The sequence below is a fragment of the Tachysurus vachellii genome, chromosome 6, assembly GCF_030014155.1.
Source record: "Tachysurus vachellii isolate PV-2020 chromosome 6, HZAU_Pvac_v1, whole genome shotgun sequence".
Taxonomy (NCBI): domain Eukaryota; kingdom Metazoa; phylum Chordata; class Actinopteri; order Siluriformes; family Bagridae; genus Tachysurus; species Tachysurus vachellii.
The window spans coordinates 31,457,419-31,483,762 of record NC_083465.1 but is presented as its reverse complement, the minus strand read 5'-3'; the positions used below and the strand labels follow the sequence as shown (position 1 = coordinate 31,483,762).

At 40.7% G+C, this 26,344-nt stretch overlaps 1 protein-coding gene across 2 annotated transcripts; it reads right to left on the bottom strand.

The window, feature by feature from the left end:
* Positions 1–1,304: 1,304 nt before the first annotated feature.
* Positions 1,305–25,169, bottom strand: cxxc4 (CXXC finger 4). 2 transcript variants are annotated; one of them, XM_060873285.1, is made up of 3 exons: positions 24,918–25,169; positions 22,465–23,387; positions 1,305–3,224 (listed from the first exon to the last, which is right to left on the bottom strand). In XM_060873285.1, exons 2-3 carry the CDS (start codon positions 23,281–23,283, stop codon positions 3,180–3,182), a joined length of 864 nt encoding a protein of 287 aa, XP_060729268.1. In that variant the 5' UTR covers positions 23,284–23,387; positions 24,918–25,169; the 3' UTR covers positions 1,305–3,179. The 2 variants fall into 2 exon arrangements, with proteins under 2 accessions (XP_060729268.1, XP_060729267.1); XM_060873284.1 differs by having other exon boundaries at positions 24,922–25,169.
* Positions 25,170–26,344: the final 1,175 nt, after the last annotated feature.

Here is a 26,344-nt window from a genome sequence, read left to right as displayed (position 1 = left end):
CGCTCACACACAATCTTCACCCCCATACACACACCACTCATAAACTCATTACCCCCAACACACACTCTTCACACACAACCCCACACACCACTTACACACTCAAACCCACATATCCCTCAGACACACTCTTCACTCCCCTCCACACACACATCTCACACACTTAACCCCACACACCACTCACAAACACATTTCACCCCACACACACCACGCACACACTCTTAACCCCAACCACACTCTTCACCCCACACATACCACTCACACACACATTTCACCCCACACACCCCTCACACCCTCTTCTCTGCACACATCCCTCACACACACACTTCACCCCACACCCTTTACACATTCTTCACCGCACACACCCCTCACACACACATTTCACCACACACACAAAAAGTAGGTCTTCACTCGGCGTTTGAAGACATCCAGTGACTCAGCTGTTCGGCCCTCTAGGGGAAGTTCATTCCACCACCATGTGAGGGTGCGAGGTGCAGTGTGAGGATTGATGAGAGCTTTGAGGTAAGAGGGAGCTGGTCCATTTTTGGCTTTGTAGACAAGCATCAGTGTTTAAACGTGTTCAGCTACAGGAGCCAGTGGAGGAGCACAGCAGTGTGGTGGTGTGGAGATCTTAGGACATTATAGAACATTATGGATCATTTACAGAGGACAAACTGTGTTCATATGTAGACCTGACAGAGAGAGCTGCAGTAGTCCAGTGCTGAGATCCTGAGACTGAATCCTTCTGATGTTGTAGAGAAGAAACCGACATGAGCAAGTCACATTAGCAACATGCGAGGAAAAGGCCAGTTGAGTGTCCAGTTACAGATGAATGTTCACACACACTCTTTACTCCACACATTCCTCACACACACTCTTTATCCCTGCAATTTATGTTGAACTTGTAGAAGTGTGTTACTGTACTTAGTTCTTAGTTCTGTGGTTTTATGAATCTCTGTGTTCTGGAGGAACCTTTTTCATTTCACTGTGTACCGCACCAGCTGTATATGACAATTAAAGCTTCCACACTCTTGGCACACGCACACACAAACACACACACACGCACACACAAACACACACACACACACACACAAACACACACACACACACGCACACACAAACACACACACACACGCACACACAAACACACACACACGCACACGCACACACAAACACACACACGCACACACAAACACACACACACACACACAAACATAAACACACATGGTTTGTGATTGTAATGTTTAATTTTACATGTGAGAATAAAAATTACATCAAATTATTTGTTCCAACTTTTTTTGGTCTTTTTTCCTTTCATTTGAACACATAAAAGCATCACAACGACAATATACAAACTCAGTAATCTTTAAACCCAAAACACAGATACACATGCAACAGCAGGGCATTAGAGCTAGCATTAGCACTAGCGAGATACATTGGTCACGTTTTTAACACCATAATTTTAGTTTCTGGGGTTTACGTGAATACAGATCTGATCTGTTATACCAGACAAGTTTAACCTTTTAAATCATTCATAAATATCTTTTAACTTTAGCCAGCTTGGAAACACAAAATAATCTGACAGAATTTCTTTGAGGAATTTTTAAATCATGATAAAAGGTCGTAACATTAAGTGCTAACATTAGCCAGCTAGCTATAATGAGCTGATCTGGCAGAGATTCTGAGAGGAAATTTAAGCTCTAGAGTTACTGTTTTCTTTTTCTCTCTTCATTACACTTGGTGGTGAGAGCTAGTAGATATTTTAGCAATTTAGAAATGTAACTTTAATTGATTCACTTGTGCCTCAAACCTACAGAAGTTCAGAGAAACTGTGTGTAATTATAAAGTATTCTGCCCAGGTATTGCAAGTCAGGTGATTAGTTGTGAACGTCTAGCTACTCTGTGTAACAAGACCTTGATCTATAAAGCAATAAATGAGCTAGACGTTTAGTTTCTACACTAATAACTTTAATAAAAATTACTATTCAATTTAATTTTATTTCATTTTGTAACCCATTTTGCTAACTTCATCTCAGAATAGATGAAACTTTAGCTGCTAATTAACTTCAAAGTGAGGATCCCTGGGCAGAGAAATACATAATAAATACACAGCCTTCCTTTACTCCTGTACAGCACATTGTTACTAATTAATTTCACCCAAAACAATCAAGTATCCAGTGTTTTTCCAAAAATCAAGACATTTCACATCACAAATTAAAAATTACAACACGTTGTTAGCAAGACAATATGCCCTGCATAACATCAGAACAATGAAAAATTAAAGGAAAAAGTACAGAACTGTTATTGGCTGTGTCTCTCATCCCGGTGCGTAAAATCAACTGAAACTCTGAAGAATTTCGTTTTCTGATTATTGCTGCAGGTCTGGCGTACAATCGCATTTCCTCCTTCTGTATCGTCCGACAGCAGTTTGTCGAGGCGACTGATCGTATCTGTGTGTGATATCATATATATGACATCATTACACTCATTCGATAAGGTCAAATGACAATAGTGGGATGCTTTAAGTAGATCATGAATGATCATCCTCTACCTCTGATCAGAACTGGTTTATTCCAATCATAGGTAGAAAGATGGATGGAGAGATGCAAGGATGTGCACACAGAGAGATGGACAGAGACAGATAGAGAAGATAGAAGGACAGATAGACAGATGAACAGACAGACAGATTGTATCTGATCCTCCCCAATCTCTTCAGGAGTGGTTTATTCTAGCTTCATAGATGACCTCCTGTTGTTGAATGTCCTTCAGTCACCTCGACTCACAGCTCCAAGACATTCAGCATGATCACACCATCCTCTGTGTGAATGGTATATTCCAGGTAAATTGTATATTCCAATTGCATGGTTTATTCCAGGTGCTGATTGTCTATAACTTAGCATACGTAGCTTGATCAGCTACGACACTGAACACGCAGAGACAATGAAAATGTTGCTAATTACACAAGAAATAATCAAATTACATAGTTAAACCTTCTCTTGTCCACCCTCCCTCTCCCTCTCCCTCTCTCTCTCGTCTCTTTTCCTTCTTTCTGTCTCTTGTTTCTGTGATTTTTGTTGTTGTTCAGGTGAGGTTTGGTTTCAGTTCCATGTTCTGGAGCTTCTAAATCCACTTTTTTGAGTCTGTTATTGAGTAATGTGGCATGATGCTGTGTTTCTTTGGCACTAGAAGAACCATCGAAACGCCTCTCCGCTGCTCACCGGCGTCCTCTAGAGGAAGAGCAGAGAAAACAGGAAGTGACATTAGGAAAAATAAATGCACATTACAGTAGTTAATGGAGATGGAGGAGAAACGTCACTGCTTTTCCGAGTGACAGTTCCGTTAGAGTCTGTTACTAAAAGCGCAGACTGTCCTGTGTTCATACTGGCAAGTGACAAAGCTGTACTTTTCGACGTATAATTGACACTGTGCTGCGATTTTAGCAAGAAATTTACTTTTTATCATTTTTATGCAAATTAGGAAACAAGCTATTAGGAGACAAACGTTTGTCCTGAATGATTCCTCAGACGGATCGTTTCTTTAGGATAAGTTTCATTTAAACATGGTACGTGGTTAGACGTAGTTGTCTTAACGTGGGTTCAACATCTACTGTCATATACAAGCTCTCACTAAATAAGTGTAAATTGTATAGTGAGCTGCAGGCTGTATGTTTTAGCTTTTATCAGGACAGGCCACACCTACAAGAGACAAACAGCAAGCTGTGTGAGAGACTCCTGCTAGTGTGAACAAGAGACAGGAGGTTCTCAGGAACCTGGAATGACGCAACCACCTTTGTGCCGGTGTGCAACATCGTAGAACACAAACAATAATTGTGTGCAAAGATCCCTGCTTTTAGTCATCACTGGAATTAGGAACAGTTTGTCGATGTACTCGTCTGTGCCTGGACTCAAATCAAAGATCAGCGATTACACATCTTTTTAATGTAAATGTTCTTGAGGAGCGTCTGCTGTCCCTGTAAAGGAGATGTTACTATAGAAACCATAAGGTATCAGAGCGAGTGTATTATTATAAACCTGTGCTACAGTCAGAGCTGTAAGACGTGACATCCAACCAGAATCTAGAACTTCACCTCTTTCTCTTTCAGTTACATTAACATTAAATAATATCAGTTTTCAAAATATACCTGTCAAAAATGATCTAATTACCTTTAATCTACAGCTATTTTATTTGTATTTGTAGGTTGGGAATTTATTTAAATATTAAAATACAATATTTAAAGAAAACACACACACAGAACTGGACATATGGCCTTTTTTTTTGAGAAAAGCAGAGTTAAAGTAACGCGTTAGACGGTTTTTGACAGATGCCTATAAACTGTCCCCAAAAGCGGTGTTTATGTCCTCATTTCAGTGCGGTGAGCTCTGATTACAATCCTGACTGCAGCTCCGTCTGTGTTTAATTCAATCTGCTGAAGACTGGAGGAGCTCTGACACGCCAAAATAATAATTACTGCGCGGGAGCCGTGAATTCCCAACGAGCCACAATGAGCCGTTTAATTACGGCGTCTCCATTCGTGCCGGAGACGAACGGTGCTCGCCGGCTCAATAATCGCCGCTAAAGAAGAGAAATCGCTGCTCTCCGAACTCATTTGGCAGTCGGGACACAAAATAGCGAAGTTCCTGGCCAATTAGCGCCCCGGGGGATTAGAGCGGCGCTGACGGGGATTACTGAGTGCTGATTGGGAGCGGGATCGCTGTAACGTCTCTGAACGCTGATGGAAATCTAAACGCAAAAAAAAAGAAAAAACCCAGAGACACAAAAGAACAGAATCACGGCATTTAAAATGAAAGGATGGCTGCATTCCTGTGACAGTGTGAGCGCTAGAGAGGATTTAAAGGATCTCACCGCATATGATTTACATTTATACACCAAATACACACCTGAGAGAAGGATAGAAGTTAAATAAATAAATAAAATAATAATAATAATAATAATAATAATAATAATATCAGCAGTAATCTGGAATGTTGGGATCTGAGCTCACATCCTGCTGTAAACACTGATGTTTAACATTTTGGAATAAAGTTCTTCTAGTATTTCTGACATAATGTACAGGAAGATGAGCTTCATATTCACAAAGCACACTGATCAATCTGCACACACTGTAATGAGTCTGAGGTGTATGTGCGTGTGCGTGTATGTGTGTGTATTGGTGTGTGTGTGTGTATTGGTGTGTGCGCTTTGTTAAGCTCTGCAGTATCGATCATATTCAGTCTTCCTGGTCAACACTTTTTTCTTGTTGCAGAACACAACACAAGAAAGCTCAATTAACACACACACACACACACACACACACACATGAACACATTCGAGCCATCACCATCTCTCTATCATCACTGCTGAGAGAGAAGATGTCGATAAGGAGACAGAGAGAGAGAAACATGAGGGGTAGCCAGTGTAGAGATAAAGGCAGATAAAGAGAGAGTGAGACAGATATAGACAGAGACATATAGACAGTGAGACAGCTGGTGGAAGGACAGTAAGGTGTTGTCTCTAATCAGTGAGTCTCAGCCTTGTCTCATTCCACATCCTCCTTATGCCCTCTCGTCCCCGCATCAGACCTGCAGCATCCTGAATCAATCCGGCTGATTGAGACCTGTGTGTGTGTGTGCGCGCATTGGGGTCCTGACAGCCATTGACACTGATTGTGGGTGGCAGGTGCGCTTAATGGCGAGGCTTCGCATGTCCCACACTGATTGAGAAGCATGTGTATGTGTGTGTGTAAGGGGTGGACAGATGCTGCTGACTCATAATCAAGCTCTAATCTGAGAACACACACACACACACATACACACACACACACACACACACAGATCTGTTTATTAAATGTTGTTTTATATAGTAGCTACTGATAATATCACTTCACTTTAGCTATTTAGCTGTTTATGTTAATTACGAACATCAACAACACAAGCTCACAAGTTATTATAATCGGCTGGTCTTACACTGTTAAATAGGTGTGTGTATAGTTATTGTACTATTGTATTAATTAAGGAATACAAACTAGCAGAATTGTTATTAACCGCGTGACTCATTCCAGCCAATGGAATGGTTTTAAAACAATGCCATCCAGACATAAGCCCATTACGTCATCATTCAACTCTCTTCCTCTGAGTAATATCTGCCAAATCAGACGGGTCTAATTACCCACAATCCCTCAGGAGAGACGTTTTATTCTCCTGTCTGAAAATGCAGAGTTGAATAACCTACTGCAGGAAAAAGACAAGGAGAGAAAGAGAGAAGAGAGAAAGAGAGAGAGTGGTTAAGCATCTTAAATGCCCCCCCCCTCTTATTTCTCTCTCTCTCACTCTTTCACTCTCTGAGTGCCATTCTTTCTTCTAATGTCTCTTTCTTCATAGAAGTCAGAAAAAGGACAAAAAGAGGCATCATACAAAGTCTGAATAAAAGAGACGGCCAGAGGGAGGATGCAGCAGCACAGAGAGAGTGTAAAGAGGTATGGTATTGTTATTCCAAAGTACCTGTCTCTCTCTCTGTGTCTCTCTCTGTCTTTGTTGTTTCTGATTTAATAATGGTTTAAAGCATTTGCAATATTTATCACTTTAAAAAGAAAAATAATCATTACATTTCACTTTATCAAGTGTCTATTTGATTTCCAAACAAATTAAATGCACAAATACCTGAGCTAACCAAGAGTATGACAGGACTAATCAAGAGACAGAACCCTAATGACCAGGACTAACTAAAAGTCAGAACCCTAATGACCAGGACTAACCAGGCATCAGAACCTTAATGACCAGGTTTAACCAAGACTCTAAGCCTTAATGACCAGGACAAACCAAGAGTCAGAACTGTAAAGACCTCGGTGTTATTAGATATTAAACAGCAACTTGTCTTTTTATCATCTCTACACTGGCTACCTGTTAAGTTTAGAATTGATTACAAACTGCTGTTACTTACGTACAAGGCTCTTAATGGTTTAGCTCCCATGTATCTAACTAGTCTTCTAACACGTTACAATCCTTCACGCTCTCTGAGATCACAAAAATCAGGACTTCTGCTAGTTCCCAGAATATCTAAGTCTACTAAAGGCGGTAGAGCGTTTTCTTATTTAGCTCCCAAACTCTGGAATAGTCTTCCTGATAGTGTTCGGGGCTCAGACACACTTTCCCAGTTTAAATGTAGATTAAAAACTCATCTCTTTAGTCAGACGTACACATAATACATCCCATAATATTGTGCACTATTACATCAGACCAAATGCACATTATCATCTAGTACTTGTTAATATTATGAACAGCAGATATGTTAATTCCTCTCTACTGCTTCTCTCTTTCTACCATCTCGAGGCTTCCAGACATTGTACCAGCTCTGATCGTCTTCTGTGTGATGGAGATTTTGGACCTCCACTGAGACGAGGGCGACTCTGTGAGAATCCTGAGACATCTAGAGATCTACCAGCTCCAGTTAGACTCTGCTATACTAAAGAGGAGTGAACTCCATGTGATCTTTTACATCACTACAACATTTATCAGACTGTATATTTATAATCACACCCCCAGTGTCACCCCTTTGAGTCTGGTTCCTCTCAAGGTTCCTTCCTTTACCATCTAAGGGAGTTTTTCCTCCCCACAGTCACCTGAGTCACCTCAGACTTGTTCATTGGGGATAAATTGAACACAATGTGTGAACCAAATCTATCTAATACTGATCTTGAATTTTGTATTATATTAATCTTTATATTATTCTTTATATTAACCCTTTGTTCTATGTTTATGTTCTGTAAAGCTGCTTTGAGACAATGTTAATAGTTAAAAGCGCTACAGGTATACAAATAAACTTGAAATTTTTAATTAAAGACCAGGATTAATCAAAATTCTATGATATTTATCTGTTTGTTAATAATATATAGATATTCCACTAATAATAATGGTAGTAATAATAGTACAAATAAATACAATTTAAATAATAGAATAATTCATTAAAAAAAAATCTCTCTTTCTCTCACTGACTCTCAGAGAGGATATAAGGATGTTGCTCGTTATACTCCTCATCCCTCCGTCACCCTCACACACTCATTATTTATTAACTTATGGACTGAGATTCAGGACGCCTTCCACAACCGCAGCACAGAGCTTTGGAGGAGATTCTGACAAGCCTTTTTTTTTCAAATAAATAAATAATCTCTCTCTATGTCCTTTTCTGTCTCCCGCACCCTCCTTTTCTGTTCTGTCGCTCCTGTTTTCTCTTTTTCAACCCATCTCTGCCTCCATGTCATAATTACAAACACATTTCGCACAAATTTTCTCAAGTACGCTGTAAGGTCAGCCAATCCGTCTGTGTTTTAATCCACAGCTTTCCTCAATCCTCTGCCATGACAAAAGGCCCTCTGTTGTGAATTAAAATGTCTTCAGGCCAAAAACATTATCTTGCTGAGACGCAGTATAGGTACGGAGAAATATAAAAGAGGAAAAAGATGCCTGAGAGATTTTTAAATGCAGACATAATTATGGGTATAATTAAAGGCTTTACCTAAAGGAGTTAATGTTGCAAACTCTAGCACCTCCCCCATGATAACTCCACTCCCACATCATAACTCCTCCCCTTTCCATATTTAAGTAAGTAATAAACATTTGTGTTGCTGTGTTTCGTAGAAATAGTGGTGTTATGAAGCAGAGTTACTCTTACCACCACAGCTGTGATTATTTTCCACTAATTGCACATCCCCATGTCTTTTATTCCTCCTATACCACAACAGTTGTAAACTTTACAATTGTAAACATTACAATTAGTTATTAAAGAATATAATAAACAAAATGTTTACAATACACAACACTAAACATTCATAAATTTAGACATACACTAAAGCAGCTTGGACTCTCAATTTTGCAACAGGATCCCAGACAATGCGAGCGATCCGGTCAGTGCTGTGAGAGCTGGCAGGCGGCCAATACATCCAGCGCTAGAAAAAAATAAGTTCAGTGTGTGTGCTGGTCCCTAACTGATGGGTTATATATCGCCTGTCAGTCGATTCCGCAGGAATATCGTGGCGTCGCTGAGCTCGACGCTGGACGGTGTAGTAATCCATCACAGGCACACTGGGAGAGAAATCTCATCTCAGCACGGTGAGCCAAGGCTGAACCCCACACACACTCGCTCATCTATTCACTCCGCAGGTGATTACTTTAGCTTTGCAGCGTCTTGAAAGCACCGCAATCTAAAACATCCAGGGAACCGTAATGATTAGAAGCATTTATTTTCAATAAATCGACTTTCCTGGACTGCTGAGGAGCACAGGAGGTGATTGTGGAGCTGAGATTTTGACCTGGATTAGCCGCTCATGTTTTTAGAACCCTGCATCTCTGCTGATGAAACCACACAGGAAATTCATCAAATTTGTCAGGAAACTTCCTGTACAGCTCTGGTTTAATACCACGCAAGCTCAAACCCTTAAACCATTTTAGAGCAGTGATACAATCTATAGTCCTGGCTACGGATTGATTTCTCTCCATTAACACTTCTGACTCCACTAATTATCTGCTCATTAGGACCATTTAACGAGATGAGATGTTTGAAAGCAGGGAAAAGCTGCCGTGGTTTAGAGCAGCAGGTAACCTCAAATTCCCCCCCAGTGCCCTACTCAGTGCCACTCTAATGGCCCACTGAATGCCCTCTAAGTGCCCTTGGTGTTCATGCTTTATTTTTCTGCTCAGTGTTATTCAAAAGCTCTCCTAGTTCTTTCCTACTGTCCCCTAAATAGCCTCTGAATGGCCTGTAGTGACGTTTAAAAGCCTTCTGATGCCCTACCCATGACCTCTATGTACCCTTGGAATCAACTGCCACCTGTCTTTTTGAGTTTTTAAGTGCCCTTTCAGTGCCCTCTTACTGCCCTTAGTGCCTTCATTGGCCTCCCACTCATAGAAGCATTCACTAGACAGTGCTGTGAGGATGTCGGCCAGTTGGGCGATTAAACGAAAAGACTGAAGTAAATCCTTCATTAGGAAATAAACCTGTGCAGAACAGTGACCCAGCAGCATGTCTGAGTCACCAAGTCTCCTTGGTTTTAAGTCTGCTGTTTGAATCTCAGACCAAAACCCTAACTTGTACTTATTTTTGTAAGCAGTAGAACGTGGAGGAAAACCTCAGTGATGCTGCTGTAGACATCCCATCCTCTATCCAAATGAAGTGTGCAGAGTGACGCTGAACTTCTTCCCTGCTGCACGCTCTAAGGTTCAATATCAGAGATCTCAGATTTGTTCATGTTAAAAATGTAATGTCCATAACTATTGCTGATATGCAGATTTATTATTTTGCATTTTCACTGCATTGTGTATGTCTGTTAACTGAAATCTGATGCTTTTGTTGCTGCAAATCAAACTGACTATAAATTTGTTGTTGTGCAAATCCTTTCCAATGCAGCCATGTACATTGCCCTTCACCAGTCCTTATGTGACCTGTAAATACCCCATCTCCTCCTTGTTAAAAATGTGCTCATGTTCCCCATCTTCACATTTGACCTTGTGTCACAAAGCTGTATTTAAATATCACTGAGACGCTCAGGACACTGAATAATACCATATCATGTAATATACATAGAATAATTATACCTCCGGAGGGGCTTTAATCTGCAGCACTCCTACACAGACCTGTTACTGAACCTGCACCACAATTTAGAGTCCCATCAGCATACATGAATATGTAAATATATTACAAGACTGTTAGACTTCAACATTGATGGACGCAGAAAAGTTTTCTCCTTCACTTTTACCTCTGCAAGAGGTTCTGTGAATATAGTAAAAAAAATTGATAAAGGTGATATTTTTGTTTTAATCACACATTACTGTAATCACTTGTTACAGCGACTTACATTATATCATTTTTATTCAGCTGAGCTATTGAGGGTTAAGGGACTTGCTCAGGGGCCCAACAGTGGCAGCTCAGTGGACTGGGGATGGGACTCACAACCTTCTGATTGGTAGCCCAACACCTTAACCACTAGGCTACAACATGCCACATGAAGGTCTCTGAATACTGCAAGATTCATATCCATGGTAAATTTTACAAATTCCAGTAGAGCTTGAAGTGCAATATTTCATGTTTTTACAGAAACATGTGGTGATTAGAAGGCTGTAAAACAGAAAACTGTACATGCTAACGTTAGCTAATACGCCACCATTCAAATCTGACAAAGTGGATAGCTTCTCTGCTTGAGACTTAGCTTTTGATTTGATCCATTTCTAATATAAAACTCCCATTTATTTTGTTACAGAATTATGTTAGTTTAAGGTTGCATCTACTCCGTCCAGGGTGTATCCTGCCTTGATGCCCAATGACGCCTGAGATAGGCACAGGCTCCCCGTGACCCGAGGTAGTTCGGATAAGCGGTAGAAGATGAATGAATGAATGAATGAATAAGGTTGCATCTTTTTGATGAGCACCTGATATTCCACAGAATGTTTTAATTTCAATAAATTTTTTTATTATTATTGTTAATTCGATGAATATAACCATGTCCATCCAGTCCTTTTTGATGTTTCTCCTCTTCAGAATCCTTTTTTGCTCAAACACCTTTTTAGAAATTCACCCCACACCAAACACCCCCCCTCCCCTCCCCCAACCTCGGGGTATATGAGGTGGAAAAGGCTGACTACCTGCGCTGCGTTGGCGTAGCGTAGCACGCTAATCGAGCGTGGTGAGCAGATTGCCTGCTCTCTGAAATGTTAAATCAAAATGCAAAGCAGCAGCAGCGGGTTCGCCTCGCTCCTCTCGACAGATTCTGCAGCATATGTGTGGGAGCTGCCGTTTTCTCGGGGGCCTAAATTGGAAGCGCTGATATTTTAAGGTAATAAGCACCAGCGCTGGTGTTCGGCACAGCTCACAGCTCGTCTGTGTGGACACGGACACACACACACACACACACACACACACACACACACACACACTGTGTAATCTGGGTTTCTCTTTCTGGCCCCATGTGTACAGTCAGGTCAGTAACGCTGCTCAGATATTAATGATGTCAGGAATGTTATTTCCACAGAGACTGCATTGAAGTTTTCATGCATGGATTTAAAAATAAAAGACTCTAGTTGATTTTGCACTTTCTCTTTTCACATGAACTAAAATGTTTCTTTCTCCACTGATTTAAATTGTATTTTGTATTTTTTTTGTATTGTATTTCACTAAATCCAATGAGTATAAATCTCTTTATACCCTTTCTATAACGACATGCTAACAGTGAGGTTGTAGTAAGTATATATGCTTTAAATACATTTGTAAGAGCTTGTTTTCGGGTTGTTTTTGGTGGATGCTTCATTCATAAAAAAGAAGAGATGACAAACTGTCTATGGCTCACTGAATGTAAACTTTAATCCTGTTGTAATAGTTATGTGTGGAAAAGCAGGTTTGTTTTGGGTTGTTCTCCAAAGCACTTTGAGACTAAATATCCAGTGCCCCAAAAAACACATCTTTATATACATAATAATGATCAGAATTTGATAGTTGGTGGACCTGGGATTCAAACTTAAGACCTTCCGAATAGTAATCTAACAGCTTAGCCACTTGGCTACTGTAACCCAACAACTACTAACTGGTAAGTAAATATTTCTTAGCAGTGAGAACTGAAAAACAAATGCTTTATGATTAAAGTTTGAGATTTATCCCAGCCTCACAATTCTACTTCAGTGTGATAAAGACAATAGTAAATAGTCAAACGGAGGTCAGTCCTGTTCGTTATGTTCGTCAGTCTTGTTCAGTCATGTTCGTTACTGCAGATATTTTAGAGATAAAATTCAATTCTGCCCCAACATACTGCCCTTAAACTCTCACACCTGCCCCGTATCTGGACTTAATGAATGCTATCTCACTCAGACACTAATGAAGAAGAGATGTGCTCATTAGGAGCTGCTCTTACTGAGTGAATGGATAGATACAAAAAAAAAATCTGACTGTTAGAAAGCACTGACTCTGGTGACTCTCAAGGCAGGATACACCCTGGACGGAGTGCCAACCCAACGCAGGGCATACACACACTCTCATTCACTCAGGCACTCACACACTACAGACAATTTTCCAGAGATGCCAATCAACCTACCATGCATGTCTTTGGACAGGGGGAGGAAACTGGAGTACCCGGCGGAAACCCCCGAGGCACGTGGAGAACATGAAACTCCACACACACAAGGTGGAGGCGGGAATCGAACCCACAACCCTGGAGGTGTGAGGCTTACAGAAAACTTCACCACATCATTCATACTTTTAATCCAATTATTATCAGTGGAGAGTTCATTATAGACGTCCTGGTGATATAGAAACAGCAAAGTATTTGAACAAGTGTTTTGATACAATTAAATACAATTAATATAAACCTGTGATTCTCAGCTGAACTTCTGCCTTCTTACCACATGTTTGCACTCTGTTGTGTCATTCATCTGGCTCTCAGATCATTCTTACTAAACAACTAAACCTAGATGGCGGAGGAAAAAAACACAGAAGATAAAAAAGTTGCTAGCTAAAGTTAAAGACAGAACCAGAATTGTGCTTGGACCCCTAAGCATCGCTGTTACTGGTGAATTTTCCTCAGATGTATTAAAGGATAAATGATTAAGTAATTATGATGACATTGCAGATGGATCAGTGTAATAAACACAAATCAAATTCAATATTTAGTTTTTACACAAACGCAAGCAGTGCAGCAACGCCTCTAGTCCAACATCATGAGGACTGTGTGCGTTAACAGAGAAGATCTCAGTTTTAAATTCTATTTCTGTGGTACAGTACGTAATACAGCCTTGAAGCTCGGTGTCGTGTTTTTTTTTCCCAAACAGTGTCTCTGTAATGACAAGATACCTTTTAACTTCCCAGCCAGAGCCGCCATCAATTATTCACACACGTCTGTTTAAAATTTAAAGTGCAGCACATTAGCGTTCACCGCACTGCACTTTCACACCGTCCAATTCCCTTTCACGCCCGAGATGGAGTCGTTAGATCAGAACCGCTCTGAGGACACAACAGCATTGATTAAACACCACCACCAATAATAATAATAATAATAATAATAATAATAATAATAATAATAATAATAATGATGTATATTCGATCTCTATATTAAATAATAAAACTCTTGTTATCACATTAGGCTACTTTTTTATATCATGAGGCAGTAAAATTAATAATTATATCCTTGCTTTAGATTCAATTTTATTGCAAACTTTCCATAAATTTAACTAAATTTATTTTGTTTTCATAAATTATTTGATATTCGTCTCTCCACATTTAGATCAAACAGCTTCAGGGTCATATTCAGGATGTGGGAGGAAGAGGAACGTTCCTGATGTTCAGAGTCACTCCACATTCAGATTATTACCTGTGTGTGTGTGTGTGTGTGTGTGAGATGGAGTTTTACATTCAGATCACTGGCTTCATACACAAACACTCACCTTCACACCTGAGAAAAAGTTCAGTGATAGAAAATACTGACTGAAAAAAGAAAAGTGTTTATAATATTGTATTATTTATATAATATCATATGGGGGGGGGGGGTGGCTGCATGGTGGCTTAGTGGTTATCACGTTCGCCTCACACGTCCAGGGTTGGGGGTTCGATTCCCGCCTCCACCTTGTGTGTGTGGAGTTTGCATGTTCTCCCCGTGCGTCAGGGGTTTCCTCCGGGTACTCCGGTTTCCTCCCCCAATCCAAAGACATGAATGTTTGGTTGATTGGCATCTCTGGAAATGTGAGTGTGTCTGTGTGCCCTGCGATGGGTTGGCACTCCATCCAGGGTGTATCCTGCCTTGATGCCCGATGACGCCTGAGATAGGCACAGGCTCCCCGTGACCCGAGGTAGTTCGGATAAGCGGTAGAAGGTGAGTGAGTGAATATCATATTATAGCAAATGCAAGACAAAATTTAAAAATAGGAAAGTAAAAGTCAAATGTGGTGATAGATCTGTGACGATGAGAAATCTAATAGAAGGTTAAAAGAATAATATGATCTCATCTGTGATCACTCACATTTATCATTTTATCCTTAAATAAATAAATCTCTGTCTCTGATTAAGGCAGGTCTCCTCTGTGTGAAAAAAACAACACTTTTGTGTGGACTTCAAAGGGAATTGTTTTAATTTATACATTTAATACATTTTTAATACAGTTTATATTTCTGTATTTAATTGAATACCATTTCATGAGACACGCCCCGTTTCATCGAAACTCCGCCCCCTCTTAAATCTCTGCACGGCTCTGAGTGCTGCTGTGTGACTTCGCTCGCAATACCACTGTATTTTAATGTTTTAGGAAGAAACTAAATTTGTTATTATTTTAATTAGAAAATTTAGTTAGAATGAAAAAATATGTGAAAATATATGAATTTTAATGCATCAAGTGACAAAAGGTTTAAGCAACACATTTGATCTACGTTGTGCAAATGAACCTTAAGCTTTTTAGTTAAATGTAAACAATATTTTATAAAATTTCTTTTTGAATTTTGTGTTTTCAGCTGTGAGGCTGCTGAATATCACAGGGTTTTATTTTCAGTTAATCTCAAAAAATTTCTCAGACTAGAAGAGGACTAAAAATAATAGGGAGGGAAAGTCGAGGGGCGGTTTGTGTCTCGTCAGTGCCAAAGCGTGAGATTGGCATAATTAAGCAATCTCACATCGTCTTGACAGGAGCTTAAGGTTGGCCTTTAGGTCTGAGACACGTTACGCGACCCGGATATTTGTTTTTCTCTCTCTCTCTCAATTGTCGGTTAGATTAGCCTGCAAGTTTAGAACGTGAATAAATCCACCAATCGGCACATCTAAGGCTGCCTGTCCCTCAGGCCTGCCTTTCTTTCCTTCCTTTTTTTATCGCCCTCCCTCCTGTCTTTTTTCTCCTTGCTTTCCTCGTCTCCCCCGCTGAGATTGGCTGCTAGCGTGCAGCGTTATCTCCAGGGAAGCAAAGGTTGAGGAGGAAGAGGGAGGAGGAAGAGCGGGACTGGAAGGCCACACATTCGTCCTTATCTATTCTGAGCACACCTAAAACAAATTAGTGCTGCCTGCGGACGCTTATTCGGCTCCTCCGCTCTCATTAAAGCCACCGCTCTTCAAGGTCCTGTCACCAACCGTTTATTTATTTATTTAAAAAAAAAAAAAAGCTCATAGCTGTGAGAGCGCTGTACAATGGCACCGTGACCTTTTCATTACAACGTGCTCCCAGTGTGAGCACAAAAGCACCGAGCATCTCCCACGTCACCCATTCAACCGCCTGACATCAGCAAATCCTACAGTGCTCGTTAATTGTACTCTGTTTTTCAGCATCGGGAGATTTCTTTTCCTGTTTCCGTCCTTGCCCGGCAGTGTCACTCTGTCAATCGGATCACAAACCCTACCGTTCCTGGACTGTCAAGGCCATGCCATCACTTATTGTATTAGCAATGCTATTGTGCATTGAGTATTTTTCCTGCTTTCAAAAAATCTGAATTTTTCCTCCTGTGGAAAAATCTGAGGTGCAGAGAAATGAGAGGGAAAAATGTCTGAATATGAATGTTACAGTCATATTATACATCTACACACTGCTGAGTTCTGGACGTCAGGTGTTGATTAATTCTCTCTAACAGCAGCTCTGACTGTAGATCAGGTTTATATTAATGTACTGATTCTGATATGGTTTCCATAGTAACAGCTCCTTCATAAGGAGATGTGTGTGTATGATGTAGTGAAGGAGTCTCCAGTGTCAGTGCTGTGTATCAGTCAGAGGTGAAGCTGGACAGTGGAATTTACACTTCTTTACTGTTTCTCAGAGATTTACTCTTATTAACTTCAAGACAATTGAAGAAAGAAGAATTTTTAAGGCTCCACACAGGCCAAACCCTTTGATCTACACAAGTGTGTGTACACGGTGTGTGTTTAATTTATTCCACAAAATCCTCATCAGAGTCAGCAGCAGACATCAGAACACAGGTAGCTTTAGTTAAACAGAATAATCTATAATCATAAACTGGGAAAATAAGTGAAAATCAAACCAGGAAGAAGGAGATTTAGGATGCTCGTGGCTCAGCCATGCCAGTGGAGCATCAGTGTGTAAAGTTATAAAGCACTAATGCAAAACACACGGGAACTGTGACACAAAGCAGGAACCGTTAGCTAAAGCAGTTACTTTAATATCCTGCAGCTGTACAGGAGACCCTCAGGGGCGTGTCCTCGGACCACTTTTTTCACTATAAAACACCGCTGTGAACACAGAGGTGAGGGATCCACTCACACAGAAGTGATCTACATCATGTTTGAAGTCTCTGGCGTCTCCAAGATCAGTGGCAGCAGCAGTGTAATACCTACTGTCAGGATGTAGCCCGGACTTTTTAACATGTTTTTTGTTTACGTTTTGTGTTCACGTGTCTGCCCCACCCTTGTCTGATTACTTCCTGTTCCTTATGTGTCTAACTGTCTTCCTTATTTATTCGTGTCTTGTTTTTTGAGTTTTCTTTTCCACAATGTTTCCCGGTTTTGTTTGTGTTCTGTTTTTATTTAATAATTCATGTGTTTTTAGCTATCCCCGCAGCGGGGTCTAAATTTTATCCACAAAGACACCTCCGTTTCTCTGACAACCTACACTGAACACTCCATAATCACTTCACACACCGTCCCTTCAGCAGCTGCACTTTCTTTTATATTTTATACCAAAATTCATTCTTTCCTCCAAAGAGTCAGCTGTGTATTTCATCCTGCCGTACTCTTCCTCTGTCGTCGAGGGGAAGTCGTGGCCTAATGGTTCTAGAGTTTGACTCATGACTCATAAGGTTGAGGGTTCGAGTCTCAGGCCGGCAATACCACGACTGAGGTGCCCTTGAGCAAGGCACCGAACCCCCCAACTGCTCCCCGGGCGCCGCAGCATAAATGGCTGCCCACTGCTCCGGGTGTGTGTTCACGGTGTGTGTGTGTTCACTGCTGTGTGTGTGTTCACTGCTGTGTGTGTGTTCACTGCTGTGTGTGTGAACTTTGGATGTGTTAAACGCAGAGAACGAATTCTGAGTATGGGTCACCGTACTTAGCCGTATGTCACGTCACTTGTTGAGTGTTTCTGTTTTCATGCTGCTGACTTTTACCTGGTCTGAGTTTCACCTGAGCTTCTGATCATCAGTGGTCTCGAACGCTGCCTCGGCACTCATCTAAAATTCACCAATGAAAGGACAGCAAACTCAGGGCACAGTGACACCAGTGAAGGAGTTAAGTAAAGGAAACCTGCTGAGACATCTCATCAACTCAGACTCACCAAACAATGTCTGTTAGCTTTAGCTGCTACACTCACCAGTTTTGTTCCTGAAATTGTTCTTGTGTACTTGGTTCTGCTGTTCTGTTGTGTTTTGGTGTCACTGTTGAGTTCCTGAATTTAAAATCAGGTTTGGAAATGTTGACAAATTTACTTCCTGCTGATAGACACTGCTGTACCTTTCAGATCTCTCGTATAAATAGAATTGCTTGTAATCTTACAGCCGGAGATCCTTAGAGTTCGCTTCTCAGTTGTCCTCCTCCTGCTGATCCAGTTAATGAATCGTTGATCATAAACATTAAGAACAGGACCAAAACAGAACAGGTTCGGAAAATTTTGATGGTTTGAGGGTTGTTTTGTAGTCCGTTGCTATGTCGACACTATAGTGATAAAGATGTCAGCTGTGTTAAGAAGCCGAGCTGCTATCACGATATTGTGAAACGTTAATGTCGACTGTTTAAGTGGCTTGTTTGTGTGTGGGAGGTGAATGCAAATCAAGCCCTTGGAAAAATGCACTAAATCTTCACCCTGACACATACACACACACACACACACACACACACACACACACACACACAGACAGACATATGTAGAGATCTGGTTATTAGACATGCTGTAAGTTTCCCTCTCATTTCTTAAACATTATTTCTCTCGAGTGTTTGAACCTCAGTGCTCTGCACATTCTAATCCTATTTTAGAAGGATTTTTAAAGGACCTTTAATTAACTTTAATTAACTGTGATGTTGATTATTTTATTGTTGAAGCTCACTCAAATATTTAATGATTCATCAGTTAATTTTAACGAAAATAAAACGGAAGCACTAAACACTCTGTAACGCTGTTAGGAATTTAGTAGGAGGGATTTTATTCCTTAGTTACTGTGGCAAATAATTAAATTTATATAATTATTAAAAGACAACAACATACATTTTTATCATCTGAAAGACAAGAAAGTTCCTTTTCTCTCTAAAGTGACAATCAATCTCATCTTGTCATGTTCCCATAGAAACACAAAAAAGTGTAAACTCTGCTGTCCTGAAGATGTGGAGAACTTCATGTCCCAGCTTCACCTCTGACTGATACACAGCACTGACACTGGAGACTCCTTCACTACATCATACACACACATCTCCTTATGAAGGAGCTGTTACTATGGAAACCATATCAGAGTCAGTACATTAATATAAACCTGATCTACAGTCAGAGCTGCTGTTAGAGAGAAATAATCAACACCTGACGTCCAATCAGAGTCCAGAACACACAGCAGCTCAACACATAAAAACACTAGACCCCAACAGAGCCACATAAGTAGAACAAAACCAACAGGATGCAGTAGAGAAACCACACATTCCATTAAACTACCACAACAGACCATTACAGACCATCAGGAACCTATCAGAACCCATTAGAAGCTTAAATGATTACAGTTCATATTATTCTCAGCATAGTAGAACCTTGGTAAACATTCACTAGCTAGATATCAAACAAACCAGCTCACACAATTATTTATTTCTATGTTTGTAATGCTAGCATTAATCACTACACACGGGCTAGATGTTAATATCAAGCTATAACAGCTCCATTCTTTAAATACTCCTGCTAGCTGTACACAATACCACTAAATAGTTATTTAGATTTGATTAACATGTGCTAATGACGTGTGATGTAATGCTATGTGTGATGTAATGCTAGATCACTAACTATATTTACTACATATTAGCTAGCTGTTAAAATTAACACACTACAGCTCCTTAGCTAGACACTTAATGCTAAACTTTGCTAACAGATGTCTAATTAAAATGTATGTCAAACAATCGGATATCTGCAATGCATTTTGGGATGTCCTTCTCTATCCTCTTAATACATGACCATGTAGTATGGCTAAGAATGCTAATGCTAATGCTATTCTCTGATTGCTAATCAGAGGAGCGAGTGAGTCTGTGCATCCACACTCGGGTTTGAATCAGAGTTTTTTCCTCTTACAAGGGAATTAATTTCTCCTTAAACAGTGGAGTGAAATTCAAATCAGAATCTTTACTCACAGTCTGAAATCGGAGAACTGATTTACTCTAATTCTGCTTTAATTTAGAGCGCTAATGCAGAACCCAGGAGGACTGACCTGTGTCCTTCATCTCTCTCTCTCTCTCTCTCTCTCTCTCTCTCTCTCTGTCTCTCTCTCTCTGTTTGTCTCTCCCTCTGTCTCTCTCTCTGTTTCTCTCTCTGTTTCTTGGTCTCTGTCTCTCTCTCTGTATCTTTCTCTCTGTTTGTCTCTCCCTCTGTTTCTCTCTCTCTCTCTCTCTCTCTCTCTCTCTCTATGTCTGTTTCTGTTTATTTCTCTGTCTTTTATAAATAAGGTCACACTCTGTGTAAGCTTCACTAAACTATTTTATCTTTATTTCTTCTCAACATTATAATTTATAACTTTACATCCTGTTGTGTAAAATCACTAAACTCTACAGGACCAGTTTATAAAGTGTGCATAACTGTTGTGTCAAAGTGTTATAAAGTACAGCAGTAAAGCTGCAGAAACACATGATGAAGGAAAAGCACACTGTGCTAATCTAATCTAATCAAATCTAATCTAATCTAATCTAATCTAACACATAAATCAGATGGATCAGTGTGTTATTTAGATTGTGTTCATGGACAAATAGATGAACATATTGATTTAATTAATAGTTTTAAGTTTTTATTTTTATCACATTTTTGTCTTCAGTTATATATTTTATTAAGAATTTGTTCATTTGGAGGTAAAATGTGTGTCAGTAAATCTCCCTATCTGCGTGTTTACTGCAGCAGTGCATCACGGGATACCGATCATCACGAAGCGGCATCTGTAATTGGTTAAAATGGCCGAGTGCAGAGAGGAAAACCGCTTCCCAGCTCCGACCTGGACATCAGCCAACAACCTCGGCTTTTTTTCTCCAGCTGAATTCCAGTCTCAGGCTGACTGGCAGCAATTACTGCGTCTGAGCCAAAGTTACGCTCAAACACACACACACACACACACACACACACACCCCTAATTACTGCCAATTAGACGAGGCGTGCAGAGAGAAAAGAGAAGCTGCAGGGACGTTCAGGCTCAAGGGGAGGGGTGAAGGGGGGTATTGGGTAAGTGTGTGGAAGGGGGCAGGGGTAAAGGGGGTTACAAGGCTTTAGATACGTGACTGAAAGAAAGAGGTTACTGAGGGAGATAATGAGAAATGATAAACAAGTCTCAGAATGAAGGTTCAGCGGCATGCAACTCCAACCACAAACCTCCACCTGCTGCTGCTCCACACACTCATTATCGTTCACAGTAACATAACTGCAGTAGGATTAGTAATAAAAAACAGTATTAATAAGATTCACTTTATGTTCATGAGTAAAAGAAACCTTTGCTGTAACTCAGAGAGACAGTGAGGGACGATGGTGTGACAAAGTAAAAGATAGCATGAAAATTCTGTTTAATTTCATTTTCTCTGTACAGAACCTTTAAGAGCGGACTCATAGCAGCTCGACAGGAATATATCGATTCAGAAGATTAATTCTACATTTTAAATTTAAATTGATCCCTATGACAATGTCAGAGATAAATATGTGAGTAATAATATTTTTATTAGAAGTAGTAGTATTATTACTTTTGTTGTTGTATTAGTTATAATATCATTACTGTTATTATTATTACCGGTGAAATATTAGTCCTTCTGTGTCACGATAACTAGCTAACCTCTGTTGTATTATTTAGCTAGGCTAGTTTGGTTAGCTAACAACCTCCAGTAACAGCCCCTCGAGTAGGTTACCTTATGCACTGCTAATGCTAATGTCTCACAGTGGCTACGTTTCTTTAACAGAACAACAGATCCGCTTTACTTTACTCCTCAGCAAAAATGTTTTAAAGTAAAGACACTTAGATACAACTAATTATTATTTTTTTTTTAATATTAATGCTTTAATCAAAAAAGTCTTCTGTTTAAACCAGAGAAACAGCAAATAATGTTATGGATCAGTGACCAAAACATTTCTATGATTTTCAACCTTAATTCTTAATATAATTCTTCATAATAATTATTTTATTTGCTAGCAAAAAGCAGGAACTACACAAAGTGCCTAAATCTCTTTTATCAAAAACAGATAATAGAACAGTTCATAATCTTAATGACAAACACACCGATCTTTACTTATACTTTTGTGTAAATAAAAACGACGACCCAGACTCTTCCAGTTTTGTATTTAAACCTGAATCATCTCAGAGGGTTTAGTCTTACCTCAAGTGATGAGCCTGGTTTCTTCTTCAGCTCTTCACATTTGCGGAATTTGCAGATCTGGTGTCCAGTCTTGCGGTTTCGGCAGCTGCTACAGACACCGCAGTTAATGAGCCGCCTGCAGGGGGCGCACACTCCACAGCGCTTCCTCTTTTTTTTGGCGGCGTTTCCTCCGGACACAGGAGAAGAAATGTGATTACTGTGATTACTGTTATGCTGCTGGCAGTCTGCCAGGTTGGCGATCTGAAAGGCGCTGTCTGTGACGGCAGATGCAGAGGCAGGAGAGTGCAGTGCTGTCATAACGATGACCCCGGGAGGTAAAGAAATGCCCCCCAGAGCTGGGAGTGCAGAGAATGTCGGGTTTATTATTTCCGCTTCAGCACCACCGCCGCACTTCAGCTTGTTGACGCAGTCCCCCGCTAACGGCCTGCAGTGCTCCGATGATAACGTAGACAGGAAGTTACTGTTTGCCATCTGCAAGGTCTCGGGTTTCCCGGGCCGCTGAGACGAGTCGCTCCTGGTTCTGTTTGGGTGGATTGGTGCTGACTTGCGTCCCCAGAGCACAGCATTGTCACAGTTCCACGGCGATACACCGATCCGTGCACTGGGGAAGATGGGTGTGGTGATGCGGGCGATCTTGGCACTCTGTGGAAATGCTCCATTTGTTTTGTAAAAGTTTGCAAAAGAGCGATAACGTTCAATTTCTGCGTTGTAATCCAACAGCTGGTTTAATCCGGCTTCCTGAAGGGCATCCTTTTGTAACAGAGACACATCTGCGTTAGCGCCGCTCTCAATGCAGAGCCCACTGTTTATGTTTGACATGGCCGCTCGTTGGTTTTGGCGCTGAGGTAGAGAGTCGGTCCTTTTTCAACAATAAACTCCTCCGAGACTAATGCCTTGGCATCCTGCGATTATTCCACTGGACACTGAAATAAGAACACAATAATTACACATATGTCACAAAGCCATCCGCCACTTCACTCCTCCAACATTCTCTCGTGTTACGAAGAGGTTGTGAGTGACTGCAGCCTACGACATGAAGACAAAACAAAAACCTGTGCTGCTTCACTACTGCACTGCTCCATAACTGATTTCTACAAAGAAAGAACAAAAAGACTGCGATGATAATGACAATAACGGAAAGTGGCATGAACTCAAAAAAATATCCAGTCATAACAAAGTGAACATGTTTACACACAGAAATGTGTTACATGTGTTTTAATGTTAATGTACACACAAACTCCGAACACAAGGAAAATGTGAAGAAAAGAAGAAAAACAAAGAAAGTCAAGATTTTTGATGTCAAAGAACAGGTTTTTGTCAAACAGGGTTCATACTGTAAAAAACTGTGATGAACCGATTCAGATGTTATTGTGATGTCAGAAACATTTACTAACTTAGTGACAGCTTGAGATCCATCATAAGAAAACAGTGTGATGTGATTCTATTTCTGTTATTATGTTATAATCATGTGATATGAAACGTTATTATGGGAGAAGCTGGCAGATAGTACGCTTAATTTGCACAGGTCCCTCCATCGTGTGTGTGTGTGTGTGTGTGTGTGTGTGTGTGTCTGATTGAGATGGAGGAAGTGTGCATTTCATCCTCCCCCCTCCCTCCCCCCTCTCTGGCTGCGTCTCATTTCCACCGATAAAAGCGCGTTAAACACATTTCCCCCCGCTTACGTTACCTTCCTCCGGCTGCTCGCGCTTTTTAATTAACCGAGCTACGGCGTCACGAATCGCTTCCGTGCTCGGGGCAACGGGCTATAAACACACACACACACACACACACACACAGAGAGAGAGAGAGAGAGAGAGAGAGAGAGAGAGAGAGAGAGAGAGAGCAGCCTGGGTGGGCTCAGAACTCTGTTCTAGTTTTTAGTATTTAGCGACACAATATATTCATTGAACGTCTACAACATTCCCACTTACGGGGAAGAAGTGAGATGTAGATAAGAAAGAGAGAAACATAAGAGGAGGGAAAGCAGCAGAAGAGGAGAGAGAGAGAGAGAGAGAGAGAGAGAGAGAGAGAGAGAGAGAGAGAGAGAGAGAGAGAGCGAAAGTAGCAGTGAAGGGTTCTTCAGTTCCTCTGTGAGAAGTGGTAAGATGTTCCTCTTACAGAACCACTTTATACAGCTGAGAACCTTTAATGTAAGCCAGGGTCACTGAGAGATTAATAACACACACACACACACATATACACACATACACACACACACAGAGAGAGAGAGAGAGAGAGACACACAGAGAGAGACAGAGAGAGAGAGAGAGTGAGAGAGAGAGAGAGAGAGAGAGAGAGAGAGAGACAGAGAGAGAGAGAGAGAGAGAGAGAGAGAGACAGAGACAGAGAGAGAGGGTGAGAGAGTGCAGCGTGTGAAACTGAGAGAAAGAAATAGAAACAAGAACAAAAATATATTACTATAGACTATTAAAAAGCGCTCGCGCATCACGTACCTACCAAAATGTGTGTAAGTGAGAGAGAGAGAGAGAGAGAGAGAGAGAGAGAGAGAGAGAGAGAGAGAGAGAGAGAAAGTCCGGACTCCAGTTAGCGGCTCATGATGGACAGATGAAGGAGAAAAGCACAGGACAGAAGCGCCATCCTCCCGCTATGAGACAAATCCAACAAGAAAAAGAAAATAAAGAAAAGAAGAAAAAACGCCTTAAAGCCGAAAACGAGAGAAAAATAAAGAACTATGGCGGCGCGAGCTCGTGCCTGTCTGTCTGTCTGCCTGCCGCGCGCGGCCGTGAATAAAAGCGGCACAACCGAGATGTGTGTGTGTGTGTGTGTGTGTGTCTGATCGGTGCGCGCGGAGCCGCAGAAGCTGCGATGCGGACACCTACTGATCACCCGCCGTAACTCTCTCTTTCACTCACACACACACACACACACTTTTCTCTTGAACTTTTTCCTTCTCTCTCTCTCTCTCTCTCTCTCTCTCTCTCTCTCTCTCTCTCTCTCTCTCTTGTAAGCCTGTTATCGTTTATTCACATATTTTATTATTTAGAAAAGGTTATATTTTATAACTTTCTTTTAAAGCAGCTACTTCTACTAGATAAACGACACACACACACAATGCTGAAAGTGTCACTTGCTAATTCCGTAGTTGTTGAAAAACATTTATTGTGTTGTTTTTTTTTTATATAATATACATGTAGTATTAATGTTTATTTAGTTGTGTGTTTTTGTATTTTACTCTTTTGGTTAAAATGACAATAAAAAGCTTCTTGACTCTTGACTTGACTCAACACAAACATGCTGACTGCATTCAATCTAATTATTAATTTGTTATTTAACAGATTTTAATTAGTATTTAGTTATGAAATATCGGTAGAAGTGTATTGTTTATCAGCTCATACTATTAACATTCACTCATTCATTTTCTACCGCTTATCCGAACTATCTCGGGTCACGGGGAGCCTGTGCCTATCTCAGGCGTCATCGGGCATCAAGGCAGGATACACCCTGGACGGAGTGCCAACCCATCACAGGGCACACACACACTCTCATTCACTCACGCAATCACAGACTACGGACAATTTTGAGATGCCAATCATCTTGAGATGGCAATCAACAGAGATGCCAATCAACCTACCATGCATGTCTTTGGACCGGGGGGAGGAAACCGGAGTACCCGGAGGAAACCGCCGAGGCACGGGGAGAACATGCAAATTCCACACACACAAGGCAGAGGTGGGAATCGAACCCCCAACCCTGGAGGTGTGAGGCCAACGTGCTAACCACTAAGCCACCATGCCTCCACTACTAATATTATTTACTGAATATATTTTATTAAAAATAATTGATTAAAAATGTCTGCCTGTACTAGTCAGACTTTATTTTGAATTAAGAAATAAATTGCAGTCAAAAGAAACATGAGTGC